Source organism: Anopheles arabiensis, chromosome 2 (assembly GCF_016920715.1).
Source record: "Anopheles arabiensis isolate DONGOLA chromosome 2, AaraD3, whole genome shotgun sequence".
Taxonomy (NCBI): Eukaryota; Metazoa; Arthropoda; class Insecta; order Diptera; family Culicidae; genus Anopheles; species Anopheles arabiensis.
In genome coordinates, this window is record NC_053517.1 from 107888329 (window position 1) to 107910927 (window position 22599).

At 46.1% G+C, this 22599-nt stretch overlaps 5 protein-coding genes across 15 annotated transcripts in view; 4 read left to right on the forward strand and 1 right to left on the reverse strand.

Annotated features, from left to right (window-relative positions):
- Positions 1-22599, forward strand: part of LOC120905113 (hormone receptor 4-like) — a 74843-nt gene that overhangs the window by 19784 nt on the left and 32460 nt on the right. The gene's annotated exons all lie outside the window — the stretch shown is intronic.
- On the forward strand, positions 13243-15072 carry LOC120905192. Its single transcript, XM_040316060.1, has 4 exons — positions 13243-13490; positions 13575-13814; positions 13890-14050; positions 14517-15072. Exons 1-3 carry the CDS (start codon positions 13361-13363, stop codon positions 14048-14050), a joined length of 531 nt encoding a protein of 176 aa, XP_040171994.1. The 5' UTR covers positions 13243-13360; the 3' UTR covers positions 14517-15072.
- On the reverse strand, positions 14415-15561 carry LOC120905170. Of its 2 annotated transcripts, XM_040316028.1 has the most exons (4): positions 15259-15547; positions 15104-15195; positions 14870-15011; positions 14415-14797 (listed from the first exon to the last, which is right to left on the reverse strand). In XM_040316028.1, exons 1-4 carry the CDS (start codon positions 15371-15373, stop codon positions 14610-14612), a joined length of 537 nt encoding a protein of 178 aa, XP_040171962.1. In that variant the 5' UTR covers positions 15374-15547; the 3' UTR covers positions 14415-14609. The 2 variants fall into 2 exon arrangements, with proteins under 2 accessions (XP_040171962.1, XP_040171952.1); XM_040316018.1 differs by having other exon boundaries at positions 14415-15011; positions 15259-15561.
- On the forward strand, positions 18476-20011 carry LOC120905197. Its single transcript, XM_040316074.1, has 3 exons — positions 18476-19180; positions 19378-19608; positions 19696-20011. The coding sequence occupies exons 1-3, from the start codon at positions 19051-19053 to the stop codon at positions 19842-19844; spliced, it is 510 nt and encodes a 169-aa protein (XP_040172008.1). The 5' UTR covers positions 18476-19050; the 3' UTR covers positions 19845-20011.
- Positions 20458-22503, forward strand: LOC120905180. 2 transcript variants are annotated; one of them, XM_040316041.1, is made up of 6 exons: positions 20458-20564; positions 20656-20800; positions 20880-21334; positions 21395-21486; positions 21573-21705; positions 21801-22503. In XM_040316041.1, the coding sequence occupies exons 3-6, from the start codon at positions 21214-21216 to the stop codon at positions 21986-21988; spliced, it is 534 nt and encodes a 177-aa protein (XP_040171975.1). In that variant the 5' UTR covers positions 20458-20564; positions 20656-20800; positions 20880-21213; the 3' UTR covers positions 21989-22503. The 2 variants fall into 2 exon arrangements, with proteins under 2 accessions (XP_040171975.1, XP_040171983.1); XM_040316049.1 differs by having other exon boundaries at positions 20458-20560.

A 22599-nucleotide genomic window follows, 5' to 3' on the forward strand; every position in this document is an offset into this window, starting at 1 on the left:
TCGCATTAAATCTTACTCCAAGACGTGTGGGGCGATAAATTAACAGCTTCTCTCAGGTGTGTTTTTCATTGTTTTCCAGGTTTCGCCTGTCATCTTTTTGAGTCACCGCTACCGTCGTGGTACAGCAATTAAAATCAAATTTCTCTTTTATAGAGCTGTGTGTGTGTGTGTTTTGGGTGGGTTGAAAAAAAGGCGCCTGCCAACAGTAAGATAATGAAATCGATTTTCCATCTAACAGGATGTGTTTTTTTGTTGTTGTTTTTCTTCCCAACACAGCGTGTCGCAGTTTTCTTTTGATTAGACAATGTTTCTCGTTCTTTCTTTCGTCTCGCCGTTTCTTGGGGCCTTGTGGCTAGAGCGGGGAACAGGGAAAACTTTGTCACTTTTGCGAAAATGAGTTTCATTCAAGAAAGAAGGTAGCAAGTTTTTTGTTTGTTTCATTGCACTCATTTCGATTTCTAGCGAACAGAATACATCTTTTTTATTTACCATTCCGAGCTTGTTTTCATTCCGCATTTTGCCCTCATTCGTTCGTATACTGGGAAGGAAATGTATAAAAGAAAAACTACACCGAGAAACGTGTAAAGTTATAAAAAGAACGATAATTTGCTGCAGAAAAGCATCTCCGGTGCGCCATGCCGGTCTGGTCCGGTGCACGACTTTCCGCTTATCTTTGAAGCGTGTGGCACACGCTCTCCCACCAGCAGCCTGAATAAACTTAGATGAAAACAAACACTTTCCGAGACAACAGCAGCATACAATGGCAAGAGCACAACACGTAAAAAGCTGCAAGTTGGCTGTGGCTTTTTCTCGCTGGCCGCTTTTGATTCGTGTTCTATTTCCGTGCCGACGTTTTAGTTTTCTGCAACTTCGACCGATTCTGCCCACGTTCCTTATTCCTAGAATATCCTTATTCCTTTTTTCTTGGCAAAACTTCGATCTTTTCACAGGAGAGAGAGACGCCTTCGAAGACGGTGGCAGTGGTTTGCTGCAAGTGGGGAGTGGAAAATAACTCGACCACGGCACCACCGGTTGTTGCGGGGCACGGCATACCCCACAGGCACACAAACACACAGGCAACGTGAAAGCACGCTTTGGGCAGACATTTATTTCTGAGCTAGTAAAAAATTATTGCAAATGAGCATAACGAGCAATGAGCTATATTTAGCTTTAGCGGCACGAAGCGCAGCTAAAGGAGAGTGGTGGCATTTTGGTAAGAACCAGGCAAAGCCCACAGGCAGCATAGAACCGTGCAGTGATTCGATTACCCATTCGAGAGAGCGAAAGAGGAAGGTGCTTAGCAAACGAACATAATGTGTGCCGCGATGTTTTTTCTTCTCTTTTTTTTTCGGGTGATGCCATTCGGTTGAAGGCGGCAGCTCATCTCCATTTCGTCTCCGGCCAGGGCAAGTTGGTATACGGGGGCGTGAAACGGTGATTTATAATACACCAGCACAGCAGCACGAGCACCGATTCAGAACGATGGTTTTCCTCGAAATGAGCCACATAAGGAGTGTGTGTGTGTTTCTTCAGGTCTTTGCGGGTTGCTCGCCCGTCTTACCGTGGTGGGCCCATCAAGCGGTGGCGCAAAGGTAAAATTGCGAGCATTTGTTTCCATTCCATTTCCATTTCGAGTGGGTTCAGCGGCGAAAAGACTGAGCTTGGGCTTGCTGAGTAACACACAGGAAATCCGCGATACACTACCCATATCTTAATATACACTCGCGGTGATGGTGATGGTTTACCGCGCCAACATGTAACCGTGTCGCGTAACGCTGCTGTCTTTCCCCCCCCCCTACATTACATGCTACCATGAGCCGTGTGTTTAACAGCCAATCTCGAGTGGCATATTACATTCTGTACGCGTGTGTGTGCCGCAAGTAAATTGTTATTGGAAGCCAGTAAGAGACCGGCGGCTGGTAATGAACGGTTTTGCAGCAGAAGTTTACATTTCCATCACGCCCAAAATCCGCACACGACGAGGACGGAAGGGAAATTTATCCAATTTTTCAACCTGCAGGAAAATAGATAATGTGCGTTTGTGGATCGTTTCTTTCACACGGTGTCTGTCGTTGCTGCAGTAAATCCTCATGTTAGTGGATGGATTTCGATGCCTCGGTCTCTGAACGAAAATGCCGATTTGTGTGGATCAGGCGCTTGGGAAATGTAATTTAAAGCCGTGAAATCGAACGATTTAATGTAAGAGAAGCAGTTTTAAAAGAAAGATATCGGCCTGAATTTTACTTTAACATGATTGGTAGCATGCAAATAAGGAATTAAATCGTACTTTTAATAAATAAATGCTCCTTTTTTATAAAGCACCAGGCTGCTCCATCATGCAGTCAGGGTTGAAAATTAAAGTCATAAATAAACTCAACATTCACACTCAATGATACTGCCACGACTTAGGTCAACTGTGAGTAATAACATGAACAAACGAGCTACCGTTAATTAATCTATTTGCCCTCGGCTTGTTTACAAAAATGAGCGTTCCATTGGCACATCACTGGAATGGGCGAGTTTGCTGGTACATTATCGTAAAAAACGGGTTCGTGGAAATTCATTACTACGCCGCCCGGTTTCCTTGCCCCTTTGGGGAAAGTTCATTCGGGTTTGATTGCCATTTAAAATCGATTTGCCAATTCATTTGCGTTAAACACGTTGTCAAAATTTGTTTCCTCGCTTCCCCGGCCGCTTTGCAGGAATCGGCCGCTCCCATTCACACTGATATACTGATTTTCATTTCCTCTGTCGGAGCCATTTCCTCCCCCCTCCCACTCCTTCTTTTTTGTGCCATTCAGCCTCGGGTCGAATCCATATCGAACGCGTTGAGTGTGAAGATTTTGCGTTTGCGAAATGATTCGCCTACCACCGTTCGTGCGCCCTAATTATCATCTGTTTATGTTACGTTTTGGCGCTGTTCGATCGTTTGTTTGCCCATTGAAATTTATGTGTGTGTGTGTGTTGGGAGGGAGGGAGCAGGGTGGTGGTTTGCTAAATGGATCTTTACTCGAGTGACTCAAGGAAACGGGGACGGGGGATAATGTGCGAACGGTGCCACGCTTCCATCATTTTTAAGCCAATCAGCTCAGACGAAAAGTTACTTTCACGCTTCCACTCCACTCCGCTAAAGCGTCTCTATTTCGCCGTCGAATGCCGTTGTGAAAGAAACAGATTATGTGCTTCCTGCCGGCGCCGACTGTGTGGCCTTTTACCTCCATCGCCCCACGCAAGGCTGCGTGTTCTCGCTCGCAACGCACACGCCCATCGGAAACAATCTCGGTGTGGATTATTAATCTGACGACACTTCGACTTGACGTTTGACTCGCTCTCGAGCGTTTGAATTATTTACACACAGCGTCCTTTTGAACAGGCACCTCAAGGTTTCGCTTCAAGACATGCCCGTCGTTTTGCTAGGCCTGGGGAGTGGGGGTAAGCGTCTCTCAAACGAAACTGATGCCGTTTCTGTTTCAAACAGCGCCACAAAAGGTTCATCATCCACTTTCTGCAACGCCACTCCTCTTTGTGTGTCGCTGAGCGTTGTTTGGAGAGGAAATCAATTTTGAATGGCAAAATTTCGCACCAGACGCCAGAACGGTGAGTGAGCAGCAAAACAACCCACAAGGGAGCACCGGTCAAGGACGCAAAGGGTGGAATCTATCTCACGCCAAACGACGCTCTTTCGGTCACCGCCACTCAGTGTCTGCAAAAAATGGGGGGAGAAAAAAGGGTTCACAAAGTGGAAAGTACTGGATGGGGCACACACACACACAAATACCGACGCTTCTCCGGTCGCTTCCTGACCTAGGCCGCCGGAAATCCATTAACATTTTCATATCCTTTTTACGGGCGCTTACGCGCAACGTCCATTTCCTCCCAAATTGCTCAGGGTTGATTTTTTATTCGTTTTTTCCCTCTTTTGTTTTCTCTAAAAGCGCGTGCGTGTGGCTGTGTGTGTGTGTTTCGCGCCTTCAGACCGATTAGTAAATTTTTTTTTCTATTTTCACACAAATACAACCAAAGACACACACACACATGCGTATAAGCGAAAATCAACAAATCGTAAGGATTCCGACATCAAAGTAAATGAAAAAACAGCGCCACACAGCGGCTTCGCAGAAAGGTAATGACAACGTGATCATCAAAGCTTTCCGGCGCCCTCATAAAGGATACCTATTTCAACATAGCCTTGGATACTGTTTCTTCTACACACACACACACACCATCCGCCCCTTTCTGGACACATCCGTCGTCGGCGGCCATTGCTCGAGTGAAAATCAGTCGAGGCTTGAGCAGATCAGTTAGGAGCAGGGCGAGAAGAGAGAAAATTAAATTTCATTTCCAATATCCTCCTACATATTTTAAGAAATAAAACACCCACCAGACACGCCCAGCGGCGATGGCGACCCATTCCCAGGTAGCAGGCCGAGCACTTGCAGCGATAGGGGTAGCTGATTAGATTTTGCCATCCCCCCAGGTTAGCTACGTTGTGATGGGCGGGGATTGGTTGTCTTGGAGGAACATTGTCTTGTGGAAAATGCACGCACTTGGGCGAGTTTTTGTAGGCGTGTGTTGGGGGGAGCACCCCGATGCATTCCAAAAGGTATTCGACGGTGTTGAAACCCACTTTAGTAGGGTTTCTTCTGTAAGGGGTGTTTAATTTGGAATTTTACCAGGTGACAGCAGCCAAAGCACCGCCAATCGCGATCGTATTTCATTGCGTATTTTGCGTGACTTTATTGCTTTAACAGAGACATTTATAAGCCGTCTTTGTTGCGTGCTTTGCATACTTTAAGGGGCTCTCTATAAGTAACGCCAAAAGCATACATTTAGGCGTATTTTTTCATACTAAAGTTTCGAATTGCTCGAAATCTCAATAAATTTTAAATCTATTCTAAAATTGGAAGCAAAAACAATCGTATCACGTATCTAGTGCTATCTTTGCACCTCGTCGTTAGTTCGCTGGTATTTTATCTTCCTGCTTTTCAATCTCATCGTCCACGAACCACGTCCAACGAACAAAGCGATAATCAAAAAAGCGATTGATGATGTAATCGGTATCCCGTTGATGTTTTTGACAATAAAAACACACACACATACAATTGCATTTTTGCTCAGCTCTGCCGCAATGGAAACCTGCATGGTGACCCAAATTTAATTTATCCTTTCGTTTCAAAGAATGATGTAGAGAAGCTGCACACAGCAGGAGAAGAGTATGAGGAAGCAGCACAAAAAAACCTGCCAAACTCCAAGCCCGTGCTAAGCGATGCTGGGACAAAAATCAATCGACATTGCAGCATCAGTACGGAACAGTCGTTCGTTCCTTTTTTATAACATTCGATCATAGCTGCTCGACAGTAGTGCGCGTTGTACCTTGCCACTTTTGAAAAGCACCAGCCGAATCCAGACGCTGGCGAGACACGGCAGTGCGCGAGAGAGCGGCTAGTCGAAAAACGATTCAATTTAATTCTGGAAACCGACATCCGGATGACATCCTTTAGTGTCAGCCGTGTATTAGTGGGCATGTGGGTCGATATATGTGCTTCGTTTCGGTGGTTTTTGTCCACCGTCCACTGCCAGCTCCGTCGGTATTTTACAACCGATGCTGGCGAATGAAAGGTACAGAGAGAGAGAGAGAGAGAGAGAGAGAGGCGTGCAATCGTCGTGAACGTGATGTTTTATGTTTGGCAGCAGTTTTATAATAGTGAGCAAAACTTGTAATCTGATATGGTTTTATGGCCGACGGAGAGCGCAGAGTCATCCGGCTCGGAAATAATCGGATTACTTGACAACTTTGCCGTCTCGGCAAAAGTTTGTTTTCAAAATAAAAATGCTGCAATAAATGTAATGTTTTTCTTTTCCTTTTTAATTCAACAGCAATGCTCGTTTCAAGCTTGTCTGATGTATATAGGAAGCTATGCACATAGTGCCACCTACAACTACTTCTACTCTCGTAGAACTCGTTCTCATCTCACCGGAACTGGCCGACGGTGCTTGTGGTCGTGGCGATGAAATTAATTTGCAACCACCATAATAATTATCTTGGACTGCCTCTAACAGACAAAAGGACTATTCCGAAATCTGTCCCAACATGTGTGTGTTGGTGTGAGTGTATTAGAATTGATCGTAAAGGTGGGCACTTCATCGCAGAAATTAGTTGCTGTGTGTGGGCTCGTGTTTGCACCCCAAATTGAGCCGTAATCAAAGCGGGAAGGATCGAAATGTGGTCAAACACAAGGCGGGACGGTGCACAGACACGGGAAGCTGGATGACGTAAAACAATGACGGGTTTGGCTCAGCGTTGAGCGTGGGCGTTTGGACGTGAACGGTGCGGGTGGCTGGTTGGTTACGCTGGCAACGAACAGTTCCACTCCACCGAAGGTTGTTCTCGGGGATCAGCTTGCGTGCAATGTACGGGGCGGTAGTTTAATGTTATCGCACTACACATCTTTGAAGTAGAGGTGCTTGATTGATTGTTAGGTGTCGTTTTGGAAAGTTAGACTTGCACGAAGTTGCTTTATTGAATTAAAAAAAAACGTCCCAAGCGTACATGAGATAAATAACCCTTTTTTGATAAATAATGTTCTATGACATGATGAACGTGCTCTGTTAGCAAAAATGTCATGTTTTTATAGCAAAAACTGCGGTGAAGATTTGACAAAAGGAAGATTTTGTTGCATCAATTGCATGGATTTAGGCGGTTCGTGTCATACGGATTGCATACTTTCAGGCTGCTTAGAATAATCTTGGTCCATTTGTGCTACATATTGTTCGGCAGTCGTTGCCGTCGTGCGGTAAACAAACTCAATTCCGTAAACACCTATTCCGTCAAGCTCAGTGCGCGTCCCTCAAAAGCAACTTTCCATTTAGGTAGCAACCTTGTGATCACATTGTATTGCGCTGCCGGGCGATAAAATTAATCGCCTCAAAAATCCCACCTCCGCCACTCGCAGCAATGGTGGACAATGTTGTTTCGACAATATTACATTCTACCGCCAGCCAGCCAGGAACACTGAGCAGAAACCACACGACCACAAAACTTTGACGATACCAAGAATCTGCGTAAAACCGTAAAACTTCCGATCAAGTTGAAACTTGCCCGTAGGCCATTGGACGACCACTCTGCGCCACCGTGCGAACTATGAGCGCCAAATTTCCCTCACGCTACCGTCGCAAGTTTTGTGGCAGGGAATGTGGCAACGGGGTGGAAGGAGGCGATTGTACATGCGCATTTTCGCGTCAACGCCTTCAGACGTCGCGGCGAGCGTCGAACACGAAACCGGTGCCGCGTAAGACACCGCAAGGCCACAGTTTTGCAAAATGTAAAGACACGAAGTAATACATTCTGTACGCTGGGGTCGGTCCAGTTCCCACCAACTCCCATCGCCCCACGTTCCCCCGGAGCTCTTGACCCTTAAGCGTCGGAGGGAAGATGTGCTTCTTACACGCTTCTACATCTCGCGTGTGTGTGTATGTCTGTGAGGAGCTGGACATGCTGCGAACGTCGGCTGCTCGGCGTATTAATTTCTGGTGCGCGCTGTCATGTAATGAAATTATTTTACATGTTTTCTAATTATAGAGTCAGGCCGCACCGAGTGGTGTTGTAGTTCCTCGTTCGGGCGAGCTGAGTGTGGCAACCTTCCCCACACGAAGAAAGGTATCGTTCCGTGACGTCGTTCGAGCTTTATAGGACACCAACCCCTAGGGGAGGAAGCGGGCGTACGAGCGTGTAAAGGTTGGATTGTTTCCTCCACGGTGACACGGGGGCCCGAGCCGTAGACTAAATTCATTAAATTCCGGTGACATTTAGAAGACGGCCGTCAGTTCCAGGAATACCTGTGTGTGTATACCAGGCTTTAGAGGAGTCCTCCCGTACTCCCCGCCCGCTTTGCAATGTCAACATTGAGCTGCCCATTAATGGTTATGCAAACGAGCGCCATATAGAAGGTGAATTGTGGAACGGGCACAAATGTTGGAAAATATGTCCAATGAGCAGTCAAAACAATTTATTCCTCTCCTTCATACAATGACTGTTGAGCGGACTAATTGTGACGGCAGATGACTTCTTTATTAGAGTGGCTGTATGATAGAATAAAACGTTTGTGTTTCATTTAATTACTTTTAGTGCTTTCAATACAATCACTGGTCTAAATACCTAGAAATGCTTTTATCTAAAACAAATCGGTTAGACAAGACGAAAGACACTTAATCTGTGTCCTCAAGGATAGGAATAGACGATACATTCCTGGCTCGTTTGATACTGTAACGAGTCCCAGTCATTAAGCCACACTGAACCTTCAGCAAAAATCTCGGCCACGGCCAATGCAACCACGTTTTTGGTGAGAAAATCGGAAGTGATCCAATTTGTATGAGAAGAGTAGCTTTTGGTTGGAAGCACTTGAAATTAAACTCCGTTCTAGCGTGCCTGAAGTAGGAAGTAGACGGCGAACCCGAAGCTCGAAGAAAATGAAAACCCTCCTTCGGACATGGTCCGGCTCGTCGGTTAAGTCCCACTCTCTCTCTCTCTCTAATGCGGTGTTGTGGAGCAGTGCTAAAAACGTTGAAAGCAGTGCCTAAAACAAATAAAAAGCTGTCCCAACCCAACTCGCCATTAACCCCGGCAGTAGTAGAAGGAGTGCTGTGTAATAATAAGCACACTAATTGAGCCGTTAAATAAACGACGGCGACGAAATGGCATTTTCTCGCCCGCTGCTCTACACAATCGTCCTTGCGCGCGCGCTCCCGTCGTCGGTGGATGATAAACGCGGCCGCTGCGGCGCTCCATTCTGCTCTGGCAATGATTGTGTGTGTGTGTGTGTGTATGTGCAGTGAAAAAATAAAACGCAACACACACACACACGAACAACAGCAAATGTTGGCGATAACCGGAGGGAGCGCACCTCCGCATGTCCTTGATTAAAAAGTGACCTTTTTTGTGTAGCCGCCGCTGGTGCTCTCTCCTTTCCCCGTGAGGCTTACGCAAATGGGTAATTGCTTTTTCTTTTTTTATGACGAATCCCATTAAGTAGCAAAGCAGTATAGTCCAGCCCGCGGAGGGAGGGAGGAGTGGGGTACAATGAAAAGAAAATAGGAAAGTAGAAACGCCAGAGCGGACGATTGTCCCGTGGACATTTGTTTGGTGGATTTGTGTACGAGATCCACTCATCCACATGGTGCTGGGGCAGAGAAAAGCCAAGAAAAGGCAGAGTTGCAGCCTATGTGTATGTGTACTGCTAATCCGCTCATGGGACTTTGAATGGTTTCGAAAATGATGGGGCCGCCATTGCGAACCAAACGAGGGACGCGGAGAATATCCTTGAAAGCAATACATAAACTAATCGACGGAACAGTGTGATAGTTACACAGGTGTGTTGGCTGCACCTGCCCGACTACCCGTGCTTCACACGTCAGTCAACTGCACGGGGGTGACACGTTGACCGTGCGGTGCACACCTCAAGCGCCATGTAGTTTTCTGTTTTGCATGCACCCGCGCTCTTATTCTTAGCCTCTGTTCAACACAGCTTTTCAAGAGATTTGTGAAGAAGCGACCCCGTAGGATGTCGCTTATCATCTTTAGCAAAAGGAGGATAAACACGGATTCAAGAAGAAAGAACACACACACACACATGTCTCTTGTCCTTCCTGGCTTCTCTGTCTGCAGTCCTCGAGTATCATATTCCTCCGTGCTGCCCAAGAAAACTGGCACGGAAAGGCAACGAGTTTGATTAAAGTTCCCATCGTGCAGCAACCTCGCCGTCACGGAAAAAAGCCACTGGATGGATGCGGGCATTGTTCGGTGCAGAAAATTTGAGTTCTTTAAAACGTCGTTGTGCAACGATGGGGGAGAGGATGAGATGATGGTGCTAAGCTACTTCCTTCTTCAGAAAGAGTAGCAACAAAAAAAAAAACGAATAGAAAAGAAATGGAACGGAAGCGGGAACTGACTTGAGCAGAAACCCCTTCCCCACTCACACATACACCCCTTTTTGGTGTGCAAGAAGACCCGTTTGTGCTGTATCCACGAAGACAAGAACAGGAAACGCTATTATCGTACGATGCATGCACACACGCGGGGGTTCATGTTGTGAGGGAGCACAGAGCAAAAAAACACGAACCCAACAGACACACACACACACACACTTGGAAGGAAGACGACTCTCGCTTCCTGAGTGGAAGGCATGGCACTCGACAAAAGGGTGAAGCACGTTTTTCCATGTGTGTCTGCGTATGCATAGTTTATGGGCGAACAAGAAGATGCATCCTGGAGCACTTGACAGCGCCGCTGACAGCTACGAGGGGGACCGTCGGGAAGGAAATCTTCTGGAATGAACTGTGGCCACTGCGAAGGTGCTGGCCGATGGTCCGAGCGGGGGAGCTGGGGGAGAATCCGCTACGTTACGAATCGTCACGAACTCGCCGACGCGTCACGCCTCTTGTGCAGACCGTTCTAGGGAATGGTTATAGTGGCGCCATCTGGGTACATCATCATCACATTCTTGGCAATTCATTGTGAGAATTTTGGTAGCCTTCGTTACATCACAAACCACATCCACTTTTTGGTTGGCGTTTTTCGCCAATTTTTGCGCTCTTCATGCTAACCTCTGACAAGCGGTGCTATTTTTAGCTAAAAAGGATGTTAAATTGCGCCCCCCAATTTTATAGCACCACCACCAGGGTCACTGGGAAAATGTGGGCTCATAAATCATGCCCCAATGCAACCAAGTCTCGTAGGTTCAGTATCGACCCAGTGAGCGGTGTGGTTACAGTTCCGCTGCGGCAAGAAGAGAAGTCCCGTATCGATAAATATGATATACGATTCGAATCGGTCCGCTATCTCCTGCCCTGGCTGGTGCTGCGGTGGTTCGTAAGTAATCCCGCAACGTAATCATACATAATGGTACTTAACGCAGCACACCAAAGCAGCCTTCGCCAAGGCGTCTTGGGAAGCGCGCGTGTGCGTTCTTACGCTCCAAACACAGCGACCGGGTAAGAGTGGCCCGGATAGACTTTCAAGTGATGACTACATTTGAAGAAGTTGGGCTTGTGTCAGGAATGGTGTCGGGTTACGGTAACATAAAAACACTTACACCATGGTCACGTTTCAAGTTTACATCACCACTGAGGCAAAGATATTTGAAAATGGCTGTCGGAGAAGCTGCTGCTGCTGCTGCTGCTGCTGCTGCTTCCGGACATGCCGACACACCATTCCTCTCGACAGTTGAGAGTGTTTGAGTTCATTTGGAATTCCTCAAGCTTCCTTTACAGGCTTCGTGCTTCGAGAGTGCATACACGATGAGATCAATACAAGCCAGTTCCTTTGCATGGCTTTGATGACTTGATTAGGATGATGAAATTTCCAATACATCGTTGACTACTAGGGTACTGTGATGAAATGTTGATGAAAGACTCCTGCTGACCGCTTTCCTCGGCAGCTTGTACTGACTTCTGTTTGGTATTACTTAAGAATTTCTTCCTTGCTGTTTGCAATCCTGGTGTATCGCATTTTAAATGTCTGGACGTCTGAAAGGTTAGATGTGAGTGTTTAGAAAAAAGGTAAACATCTCAGAATGCGACACTGTCCCTCGAAAAATGCTTAATTTATGCAATAGCATTAAACCAATATTATGCGATACAACCGCTCGTTTTTGTTTGATCGATCCTCAAGAACAACTGTCTTGCGGGCATTAACCCAAAAAGAAACATTCCGTCACAAAACAGAAAGAGATGGAATTCTGCAACAACTTCATCGGTATCTCTGGAACGTCCTTCGTGGAAGCAGAGTTTTTATCTTCACTCCACCTTGACAGACACATGCAACGATTGATAGCGAAGCACCAAGGTACATGGAAATTTGATGTTTTAACATCGTTCAATAAACTGACCATTTGCTAAGGTTTACGATGGGATTAGAGAGGTGCGGGGTTTGACTTTGGGGAAGATACAACATGCGAACAGATGCGAAGGATGGTGGTGGGATTAGCAAACTAACACATAGAATTGACCTGGTCAGGACACATTGTTCCAAGCGGATGTGAAATACCCACCTGCAGGGTAAACGGTAGTTGAGATAGTGTTAGCTTAAAGAGTCAAATGAATGAGACGAACTTCAGAAACTGTTCAGCGTTCCATCATCCCATAGACTAACAAGTACTGGCAGAAGGAATAGCATCGCTTTGTTCTGTCGTCTGCTGCACTATGCTCCGTGATACAGCAATGAAACCTGCATTAATAATTCCTCCTCGAACGCGCGTCTGTTCTATTGAATCTAATCACTAACCAGAATCACATTGACGCGCTACATCGCCCCGCTTCCGCACAGCAAACAATCTTAGGCGCGCACTTAATTTCTACTTATTTTCTTTCTCCTCCACTTTCTATTTGGAATCGTGCACAACCCCGATTAGTAATGCAAATGTTTCTTATCACCATCAAACATCTAATTTCATGGGAGCTTTGTAGTTCCGACTCAATTCCACCAAGACGCAGCGGCAGTGTGCGTGATGTGTATGGGCCGGAAATGAAGCCAGATACCAACAGGTGTCTGTGGAAGTTGGTGGTGAATATGAGCGTGAAATTATGGCGCCCCCCTGCGTGCAAGCCATTTCCTAGGAGGTGCTCAAAAATCCTTTCTCCTTGTTGAAGTCAGGTAGCAATGGTCGTAATTCTCTCACCGTCGTTTGGGGGGATATATTTACATATCTTAAGCGACGGTTTCGTAGGTACTTAATTAAGCAGTGGTGACATTATTTCACACAGCGTAGCTTTTACAGCCAATTAAGAAGGTTATTTATTTATATCTTTGTATTACAAACTACACAAACTCAAGCGTAGTGCTAAAATGATAATTGATAGACACTCAATCTGCAGTCAATGTTTCTAATAATTGTTCCTTGTCTAACGCGTACCTATTCCTAGAATCGTGGGAGAGTGCCTCTGATAGCAAGATGGTCGAGAAAGTCTATAAAAACCCTTCTTATGTTGTGACGGATAAGTACAGCTACTGCATTACCGATCTGTGCGCGCATATCGCGCGAGGCTGTTCTTCCGCTTTCTCGGTCAAGATCAGCACAACAACGGACGCGCATTCGCCCACCAGATGCCCTGCAGCCCAGTGCCGAACAGCCGCCCGACCAGTGCCGATCTCCAGCGCCTTATCAGCAGGCCTGACCTCCGTACTCTGGCTGCCGATCTCCCTTAGCGGTGCGCCCTGTCGATTCGACCACGAAGCCAAACATTTTTCGTCAGTCATTCCGCCACCAGTGCACAGTGTTAGACGCGCTTCTGATTAGCTCCTCGCTGCCATAGAACAGCCCAGTTTTGCGTGTTAATTTGCGTGACATTTTCACAAAGACACAGCAATATGGAGCGCTACCTACGGTTTTACATAAAATTCCAAGGATACATGATCGGCGGGTTTACGCTGCTGCTGTCCATACTGATGACGCTGGTGATTTTCGAATCGAACGATCCGTACTATCCGATGGAGTTTTGTAAGTTGCACCGCTTGCAGTGTTACGCATCGTTCGCGCATCCATATCCCTACTTACTGTCCTTACCGTTCAACGGTCGCACAGATTATAACTACCGCTTCATGGGCACGACGGCACTGGTGCTGGGCATATTCTGGTTCATCGCTGGCGTTACCTTTATGTACGGAGTGCACTATGAGATCAAGCAGTGTCTGCTGCCGTTCGCGCTGCTCTATCTGGTGGATTTGGCGTTGCTAGCCATCCGGGATATCGTGATGATATGGCACGATCGACGCTGGTACACGATGGTGTTTGTGAACATTCCCACGCTGCTGGCCGTGCTGTGTAAGTGTTGTCTCCCCAGGAAAAACAGCATCCCCTTTCAAGCGGCATCATTAACGTAAAACGTTAACTTTCCAGACATTACTTGCTATCTGTTCATGACGCTGGTCGCGCTGGGCCGGCTGTTCAGCACCGATCCGAAACCACAAACGGGTGACAATTTTGTACGGTTCAGCAACGGCATCGCCAATCCGGTTGCACTCGCCGAGGAGGAGGAGGCGGCACTCGTGGCGGAATAGGTGCGATCCTCTTACCCTACCATAAACTCCCTTCTGTCTAAGCATCCCTGCTGCGTCTCTGCTGTGTGGTCTTGTGTGTGCTATCAGTTTGTGTATGTTTAGACTGTTTCTGTGTGTGTGTTCCTGTGTGCATTTCCTAAGCTTGTTTGCATGTCTCATCAACAGTGCTTGCCCGAATGAACTAATCGTTCATGCTTTTACGTTATCGCTTCCCAAGGGTTTGCGTGTGTTTGTGTCCTTACAAATGGTGTGGAACTGTTAGCAAACACAGTGCGCTTCCCAACATCGCATAACAATCACATTACATTCGTTCTGTTAATAATAACCGTGTTAATAAAATGCTAAGTGCTTTAAAAGGGCCTGATTTTGTTTTTAACTTAAGCTGAACGCGTTTATTGGTAACTTGACCATTAAAAAGGTATCTTGACGATTTCTCGTTTATTCCTAATCATACACCCCCACACAGGGCACTCGAGCAATGGCAATGGCGTTGATGGTGTCACAGCGCAACGTTAAACCTTGGTTAGTGTGTACACCGTAGCATAGTTTTATCCTTCTCCTACACCACCTGCGGTGTATTATGATTGGGCACGGGGCTGATGGTTGAGGAGCTAATTTGGCTTTCCGCGACGGCCGCCATCTCGTTGCGATCAAAGCGCACAAATCCCTCGTCACGCCGGGTTTCGATCGGGTCCACCGTGAACAGCCGGTGCAGTGCAAACAGGCTTGCACAAACGTACGGTACAACTGGAAAGTGTTCAACAATCAGTCGGAAATGAAGCCACGGGCAGGTTACAGGAGCGTGAAAATGCCACTTACCTAGCGCTGCGACGTACATTTTGATTGTTAAAACTTCGATAAAAAACCCATGGACTGCAATGATGTAAAATTCGCGCAGTACTAGAAGCAGAAGCTCAAACCCAAACAAGCACGCGTACGGATAGATGAGTCGTTTGTCTTCCTGTGAGGAAAGGGAAGAGAGAGGGAGAGAAAAAAAACAATATGATCAATAACAATCCTTATGTTGTGGTGTGTTCCGCTCCCCATGCTTACCTTATGTATCGCCGTGATCAGCGCTACCACAGCGAGGGCCCAGCTGAAGCCGAATACTACTGCCACCTTGCCTCCGAAGCGTAGATTTTCGACTGAAATAGAACAAGTGTGCGTGTTGTTACTCGATGAGCGGCTGATTCCGGCGAAATACTTACTTCCGTCCGTTTCAGTCTGTGCCATCGCCGGTGTAAGCACCATCACCATCTGCAGCGTAAACAAGACGATCATGTACGGCTGAAATTTGATGAAGAACCGCAGGTATTTGTCCATTGTGTATCTGGTAAAAGTGCACTAACGCTGCCAGTCCGAAGAAGCTGCCTTAAATACTCCAGCTAGCGGTCGTTTTTCCGTTTTACCGGCACTTCTCGGAACTGAAGCAGCTCATCGCGTTTACGGCTCACGATCATCTGCATTCTCACGCACTATTTACAAGGTGGATCTTCTGTATTCTTACGCACTGTTTACACGTGCCAATCGCCAGTAGCGAACCGAAGGTACCTTTAACCGTAGAGTTGGCAACCAAATTTACGCAAGTAAAGGAACGGTCAGAAACTCGCCGTCATGTTCAGAATGATCGTCTTGTTCACGCTGCAGATGGTGGTGGTGCTTACATCGGTGATGGCACAGACTGAAACGGACGGGAGTAAGTATTTCGCCGGAATCATTACTTGCTTACGGCATTATAGGATAGAAAGTATTTTTCACATATGAAAACCGTTAATTTTTGCCTCAAAAATAGTGGGATACCGGAGTATTCCGGTTGCCATCTTCCCAAGCTCCTGACCACGCTGGTTTTCGCTGGTCTTTTCGGGGATAATTCGTTAACGAATTATCCCCGAAAAGACCAGCGAAATACAGATCATTTTCGGGGATAGTGAACACACGTGAAGGATGAACCCATGCAAAAAAGAGCTAAAAATAGAAATGAACATTCGGATTCACTCCCTTCCCTCATATTCCAATTCATGCTCATGCTTCATCCTTGATGCTACCAACCACATCGCTAATTCTACTTCGAATCACTTTGCCAGTTGCGCCACCATATTATTATTCATGATCGTGCTATTTGCTTGTTTTGTTGTATGAAGGGATACTGATACTAAATGAATTAAAAGAAATAAATAAAACAATAAAAATAATAGATTGACTATTAAACACGCATTTCTAACAATGAGTAAAGGGGTCTAAAGTTACTGGAGCTGCATGTTTTAAAAAGAAATCAAAACTTTAAATCATCAATGAAAACAATAAAAATGGAATTGAACTCATGTCGACCATGGTGCAAACATTACACCATTACCATTTGACCATTACTAGTTCATGAACATGAATCGTTATCTATCAGTTTTGAACCCTTCAAATATAGCACAATGAACAAAGAGATGTGTAAAAGTTCATCGATGCGTGTGAGAGAGTAGAGCTGATGAATAGAAAGAGATGGCATGAGTTTATGTTCATTATCCCCGAAAAATTTCGCTTGGGTTACGTGTGTAAATTTGGTTGCCAACTCTACGGTTAAAAGGTACCTTAGATTCGCTACTGGCGATTGGCACGTGTAAACAGTGCGTAAGAGTACAGAAGATCGATCTTGTAAACAGTGCGTAAGCATGCAGAAGATCGATCTTCTGCATTGTTACACACTGTTTACACATCCCAAACGCCAGTAGCGAATCTAAGGTACCTTTTAACCGTAGAGTTGGCAACCAAATTTACACACGTAAGTTGACAACCCGGATACTCGGGTATCCCACATGTTTTGATATGTATCGAAGCGACTTCACATTTTGAAAATGCCTCGGAAAAGGTGTTTTGTAACAATGTGCCGAAAATAAAAAATATCAAAAAATATTATTTTTTTTTTAAATCATTTAAGTTTTCATACGCTACGTCAAAACTATATATCTTTTGAATTTCTCGTAAGATTTGCATGAAATCTGGCGTATAGGTGCATAATATTGTTTGTTATCATATCAGTGTAAAATTTGAATTTTAAAAATACTATCAATTTTTTTTTCAATAAAAATGTGTTACAACTTCAATCGCAGCCAACCAGGCCATAACATTGAAATGATTGTTGATGTTTTTTTTTCTAGTTATGACGTAAGTTTCTCTCAAAAGTTAGATAGCCTTTTCAGTGACCTGTTGGTTCTTTCTGGGCTTGAATCCATGACAGGTATGTAATTGAGTCGCTCGAGTTGACGACTGTACCATAGGACTGGCCCAATATTTATATATATATAGATAGGCCAATAAATAGACATAAATATAGTTTACATCAATTTAAACTTAGTTAAAAAAGTATATGTTAATTTATACGTATACACATATACAGATAGTTTCTCAACACTCAACTCTCAATTTAGTTTATATTAATATAAACTCAACATAAAAGTAATGAAAATGAGTAACTTTTCAAAGAAATGTTTGAGAGTAACGTACCAAAAAAAACGTGTGCGTGCGTATGGTGCTGGCTCGAGAGATTGAGATCGAGTTCATGATCATGACGACGTTGCGCGTTGAAACGGTGTTCAAAGATTTGAAAGATCGTTTGAAATATTTCAACGATAGCGCGACTGTATCAATATGGACAAAATGGAACAGAAATTCGACAGTTAGTCAATCAACGTGGTTACAACTATACTCATTGTTCGTATGTTTTCTTTCTTGACATTCAAAACGTTTCAAGAGCCATTATTGTTTCGTACAATCCACTTCTTAAAATGCGATGCAAAGATTTGTTTACTACTGTGACGAGTAGAGAGGTGTCGAAACACGCTCATCTATGTTGAACGCTTTATAATGTACGTAATAAATATTTTAACGACTTTGGCAATGACGCTTTTAAATAGAACACTTTGTCTGGTGTCTCGATCTGTTGAGGCCAAATCGTTGTCGAACTGTATCGGATTGTAGCGTGACCCTGACTTCATTCTTATCACTTATCTTGATGTTTTAGCATTTCGTTTAGAGGTTCCTAAACACACAAAAATGTTCTAATTTACATAGCGCAGACAAGAAACACGGAATACGTGACGAAAATGTTAATGATATTGCTTTAAAACTCATACGCCTGATGCACCCATCGCACTCAAAATAAAGTGCGGGTAGAAAGCATGAAAACACATCTCAACTTCCCTCTCCGAGCCCCCCTTAAACTTGCTTCCCTATCAAAACGGTCGCATCATACGCATGATCCCGCAACGAACTCGGGTTCGTCGCATTAGACGCGTGTGTTTTTTCTTCTATCTCGCTCTCTCTGTCTCAGTTTCGTCTTATCTCATCGCCACCGTCTACCGTTACATTCCCGCGGGTTCCCTCAAGCATCGCCCATGCTGCGACGGTGGTGATCAGGTTTCCCGATCACACCTTCTGGTGGTGGTGTTTGTGTGCGCGCGCGCGCGCGCACATTTCGCCCAGTTCTAACAGTGACGTGAGCACGGTATCCCAAGATTCACGCACGGCAGCAGAGGGCAATCCACTTGTGGGGTGAGGTTGTTTGCGTCGTCACCATTTCTCTCTCTCTCTCTCGCCCTGGTGTTGGTGACTGCACCCGGTCTCTCCGAGCCGGATTATCGCGCACGCCGACGGGCCGTTATGTTGATCATGCCCCGACCGGGCCAGTACGCAGCGAGCGCTTGACCGCCTCAAACGAGTTTCCCGACATAACTACCCCCTCGCGTGTGTGTGTGTGTGCTTACGTGCGTTTGTGCAGAGCAGCTTGATCGCATCGGAGTGTATCGTATCGCGGGGATTCAATCGGAGAGGTCCCAATCCCATCCGACGCACGTTGCCGCAGTCATTCGCCAGTTCCCAGCCGGAGGAGAACAATCGACCGTCCTGGAGTGGGTTTGGATTGAACGGGCGCGCGCGCGTGTGTTTGTGTGGTAGTGTGTGGGCTTAAGGGCTCTTCCAACGGTGCTTTAACCCACGGCAGCAGCAGCAGCAACATGGAGCGCCCACTGCGACGGTACGTGAAAGCCCACGGGTACGCGATCGCCATCTCTGCCCTATTTTTCGGCTGCATCTTTGTCGCCAGTATTCTCAACGAAGATCAGCTGAGCCGTTCAGCAAGCGAATGTAAGTGAAGGAAACGCGGCGACAAGCGCACACGACGCAATCCCCCTGAAAACAAGTGTCACGAGCGTTTGAGACGAATTGTTAGTTATTTTTAGTGATAATACTTTTGGGGGATCTTTTTTTTCTTTTCGGTGACTGTGTGTGTAATTGTGTGTTTTTTGTTGTTTTCGGTTCTGCCTGATGATATCCTCGAACAGACGCTTTCTTTCGCTCGAGGCCGCTCGAGCAGCTCATCTTCTCGATTGCGTGGATCGCGGCAGGGCTGATCTTCCTGCTCGGGCTGATCTGCGAACGGAAGGAGGCCATCTTTCCATTTGCCACCATCTTTCTGGTCGAATGGAGCCTGGTGCTGGTGCAGCTGGTCAGCAAGCTCGAGCATCGCGACCTGGTTGAGGTGGTCCTGTCGGCCGAGGCAGCCGTGTTTCTACGTAAGATATCGTTGGCCGTTATTTAATCACACACACATACACACATCTTCTGACTTGTTTCGTACGTTCCCTCCGTGCTTCCGACAGTGGTGCCGTTGTACGTGGGATACACGCTGGTCATACTGTACCGGGCGTTCGACAGCCAGTACAAGGACGAGGCGGTGGAGGACATCGAGCAGGCACGCAGGCCGGTGAAGTTCTTTTTCGGCGAAGATCCGGACGACACTTACAGCTAGAGAGAGAGAGAAAGAGGACGAGAGAAAGCGATTGTTACTGTTAAGCTTACAGCGATAAGATTTAGGACCTACTTTTATTTATACACGAGTATTTTAAGTGTGATTTTGAAACATGCAAAAAAAATCCCCCCGTGACATTAAAACAGTCCAACATGTCAAGAATCCAAGATGCCTTTCTTCAATCATTCAATCCAGTAACTTCTGGCACGCTCGCTATCTCGGAGCAGCCGCAGCATCAGAATCCTTCGCCCAATCACCCTGCTCAGCGCAACCGATTTCCGATGACGTAAATCGATTGCTGCAACAGTCACGCTTTACTTGGTCCTTCGTTAGCGATTAATCATCATGTTGTTGCCGTTGCCGAGCAGACAGCAAAACCGGCGTGGCGGCGGTCCTGGTCGCGCCCAAACCCAGGGAAAATGAACTCACTGGCCGTAAACAAGCGATAAGGCACTGGGTTCTGATGGGACTGGTTGAAAGAAACATTATCTGTACGCTGCTGCTGCTCATCACACGGCCGTAAACGAAATACCGACCCTGGTACGGTATCAGTTTCCCGCCGAGTGTCATGCGCATGACGGATGTTACGGTTTGTTCTGTATGGGTGCTGTTTTGCTTTTCCATTCAGGGCTTGAACTGCGCAATCATCCCGTCGTCGATGGAGTGTTTCAGATTGTGTGGATTACGGCGGTAGCGTCGCTCTATCAGGCACTCTGGTTGGTACGTAGCGGCGGTTCGTCCGTGTACGAATCTGTCATCTGTACGGTGGAGGGTCGTATGGAGTTCTTATGCCACGGTTTATGATTGACAGGAAGTGGAGCTGTTGCTGTACCCGATCGGGTTCATGCTCGGGCTGGAAGTGCTGCTAGTTGCCGCCGGGGACGTGATCAAGCGCTGGAACGATGAGGCGGAGGATTGTTTCCTGCGCAGGGGTCAAGATGGGGTCGTGTGGATCGGTAAGGCATGCTGATCGATTGGAAAACGCCAAACGTAGTGTCTGATCGACGTTCCTTTCTTCATTCCTTCCAAATTCAGCACTATTAGCGTACTTTTACTACACGCTGTACATCTTGAAGCAGCTGTTTCGAACGAAGAATCGCAAATCTTCTGTCCCACCTGGAGCTACCGATTACCCATTAGTCAGCGTACAGTAAGATGGAAAGAAACAGCGCGAGGGAGTTCCTTTACTGTACAGTGTAGTCGACACCTAGCCGTATCTAGTCGTAATGGCAAATTCGTGTAAGTTGCGAACGATCTTTATCGCAGATATTCTTGTACAGGGTGCACCTTTCGGGGCAGACCTTGGGCTGGAGCGTGGTTTTGGTTTATGTAGGGAAGTCACCATAGTAGTGACCGGCCACCTTCCAGAATGGACCCCAAATTTGTGTATTTTATCAAGTTAAACAGCTACATTGTAGTAAGCATGATAGTGATACACGTACGGGACGTTGTGCAGAGGCAGAGTGGCCACCAGTACCCTTTAGCCGAATGTAAGATCTTTTCGGATATACGCTTAACAACACGCAACTGACCCGACGTTTTCTGTTCAGGGCTCGAAGTGCGCAATTATCCGCTCGTAGAGGATGTGTTTAACAGATATTGGAAGTTTGCCGAATTTACTCATCTGTTGGGTGTCCTGTTGGTACGTAGTTAGTGTACGAATCTCAGAACCATTGCGCTGAGTTCTGTGTCGTATACATTTCTCATGCTTTGGATTACGATGGACAGGAAATTGACCATTTTCTTATCCCGATCGGGTTTATATTTGGCCTGGAAGTGCTCACTGTTGCTGCTGGAGACGTGATCTGGAACGATATAGGGGAGAATTATAAATTCCTCCTAGCTCTAATCATTTGGTTCGGTAAGGCCCATAGACACACGTTATCTGATGTTTGCTGCGTGCGATCTTAACGCGGTATTTGTTCTTTGTTCCTTCCAACTGTCACTATGTAAAAGTGTACTTCTACTACATTATGTACATCCTAAGGAAGTTGTTCCGAGCAAGGAATTGCAACGTTTCCGGGTCAGAATCACCTGCAAACGCCATCAGACGCATTATGAAGGAGTTAACTCAAAACTCGAAAGATCGTACCGCTTCCCGGGATCCGGAATCAGATGCTGGCAACCCATTGGTCAAGGTGTAAGTGCTGTCTTTCCTGTTGTGTACAAAAAATACTTAAGGTTTTGAGCTTGAAATGGTAGCTCTCGAGCGAGCGGCTTGCGTGAGTCACTGAGAGGGAAGGTCACATATCGCTCCCCAAACCAATGTTTGTTTGATGTACGTACGACATTTCGTAGTTATCGCATAAAAGCATCAAACATTGAAAACGCACCAAAACTGACGCCGGCGCACTACCCATTGATGAGACATTGACGATTTGAAAGAACTGTTGTTGTGATTGTGGAGTTGGTCGTAACCTTTATCTTGCAGTTGACTGTTTGAAGCACACGGAGCAGTTGTTACCCGTCATGTGTACAGACGCGTGTGATTGACTTGAGTGTGTCAAGGCATGTCAAATTCAAGTCACAGCTCCCGGATAGTCTTAGGTAAGGGTCCGTTGAAGTTATGTTTCACCAAACAGCTTGCATTTGGTTCCTACTTAAGTGTGTAGAGAGGACTGAATTTATCGAATAAAAGACGTCATATTGTTTTCTAACATCAGAACTTTCATACATTCATTGCATGATGACAATCGATTTCGTGTTTCAACATCTTTCCCGAACCGTATTGTGCCGTAGTACAATTCAGTGAACA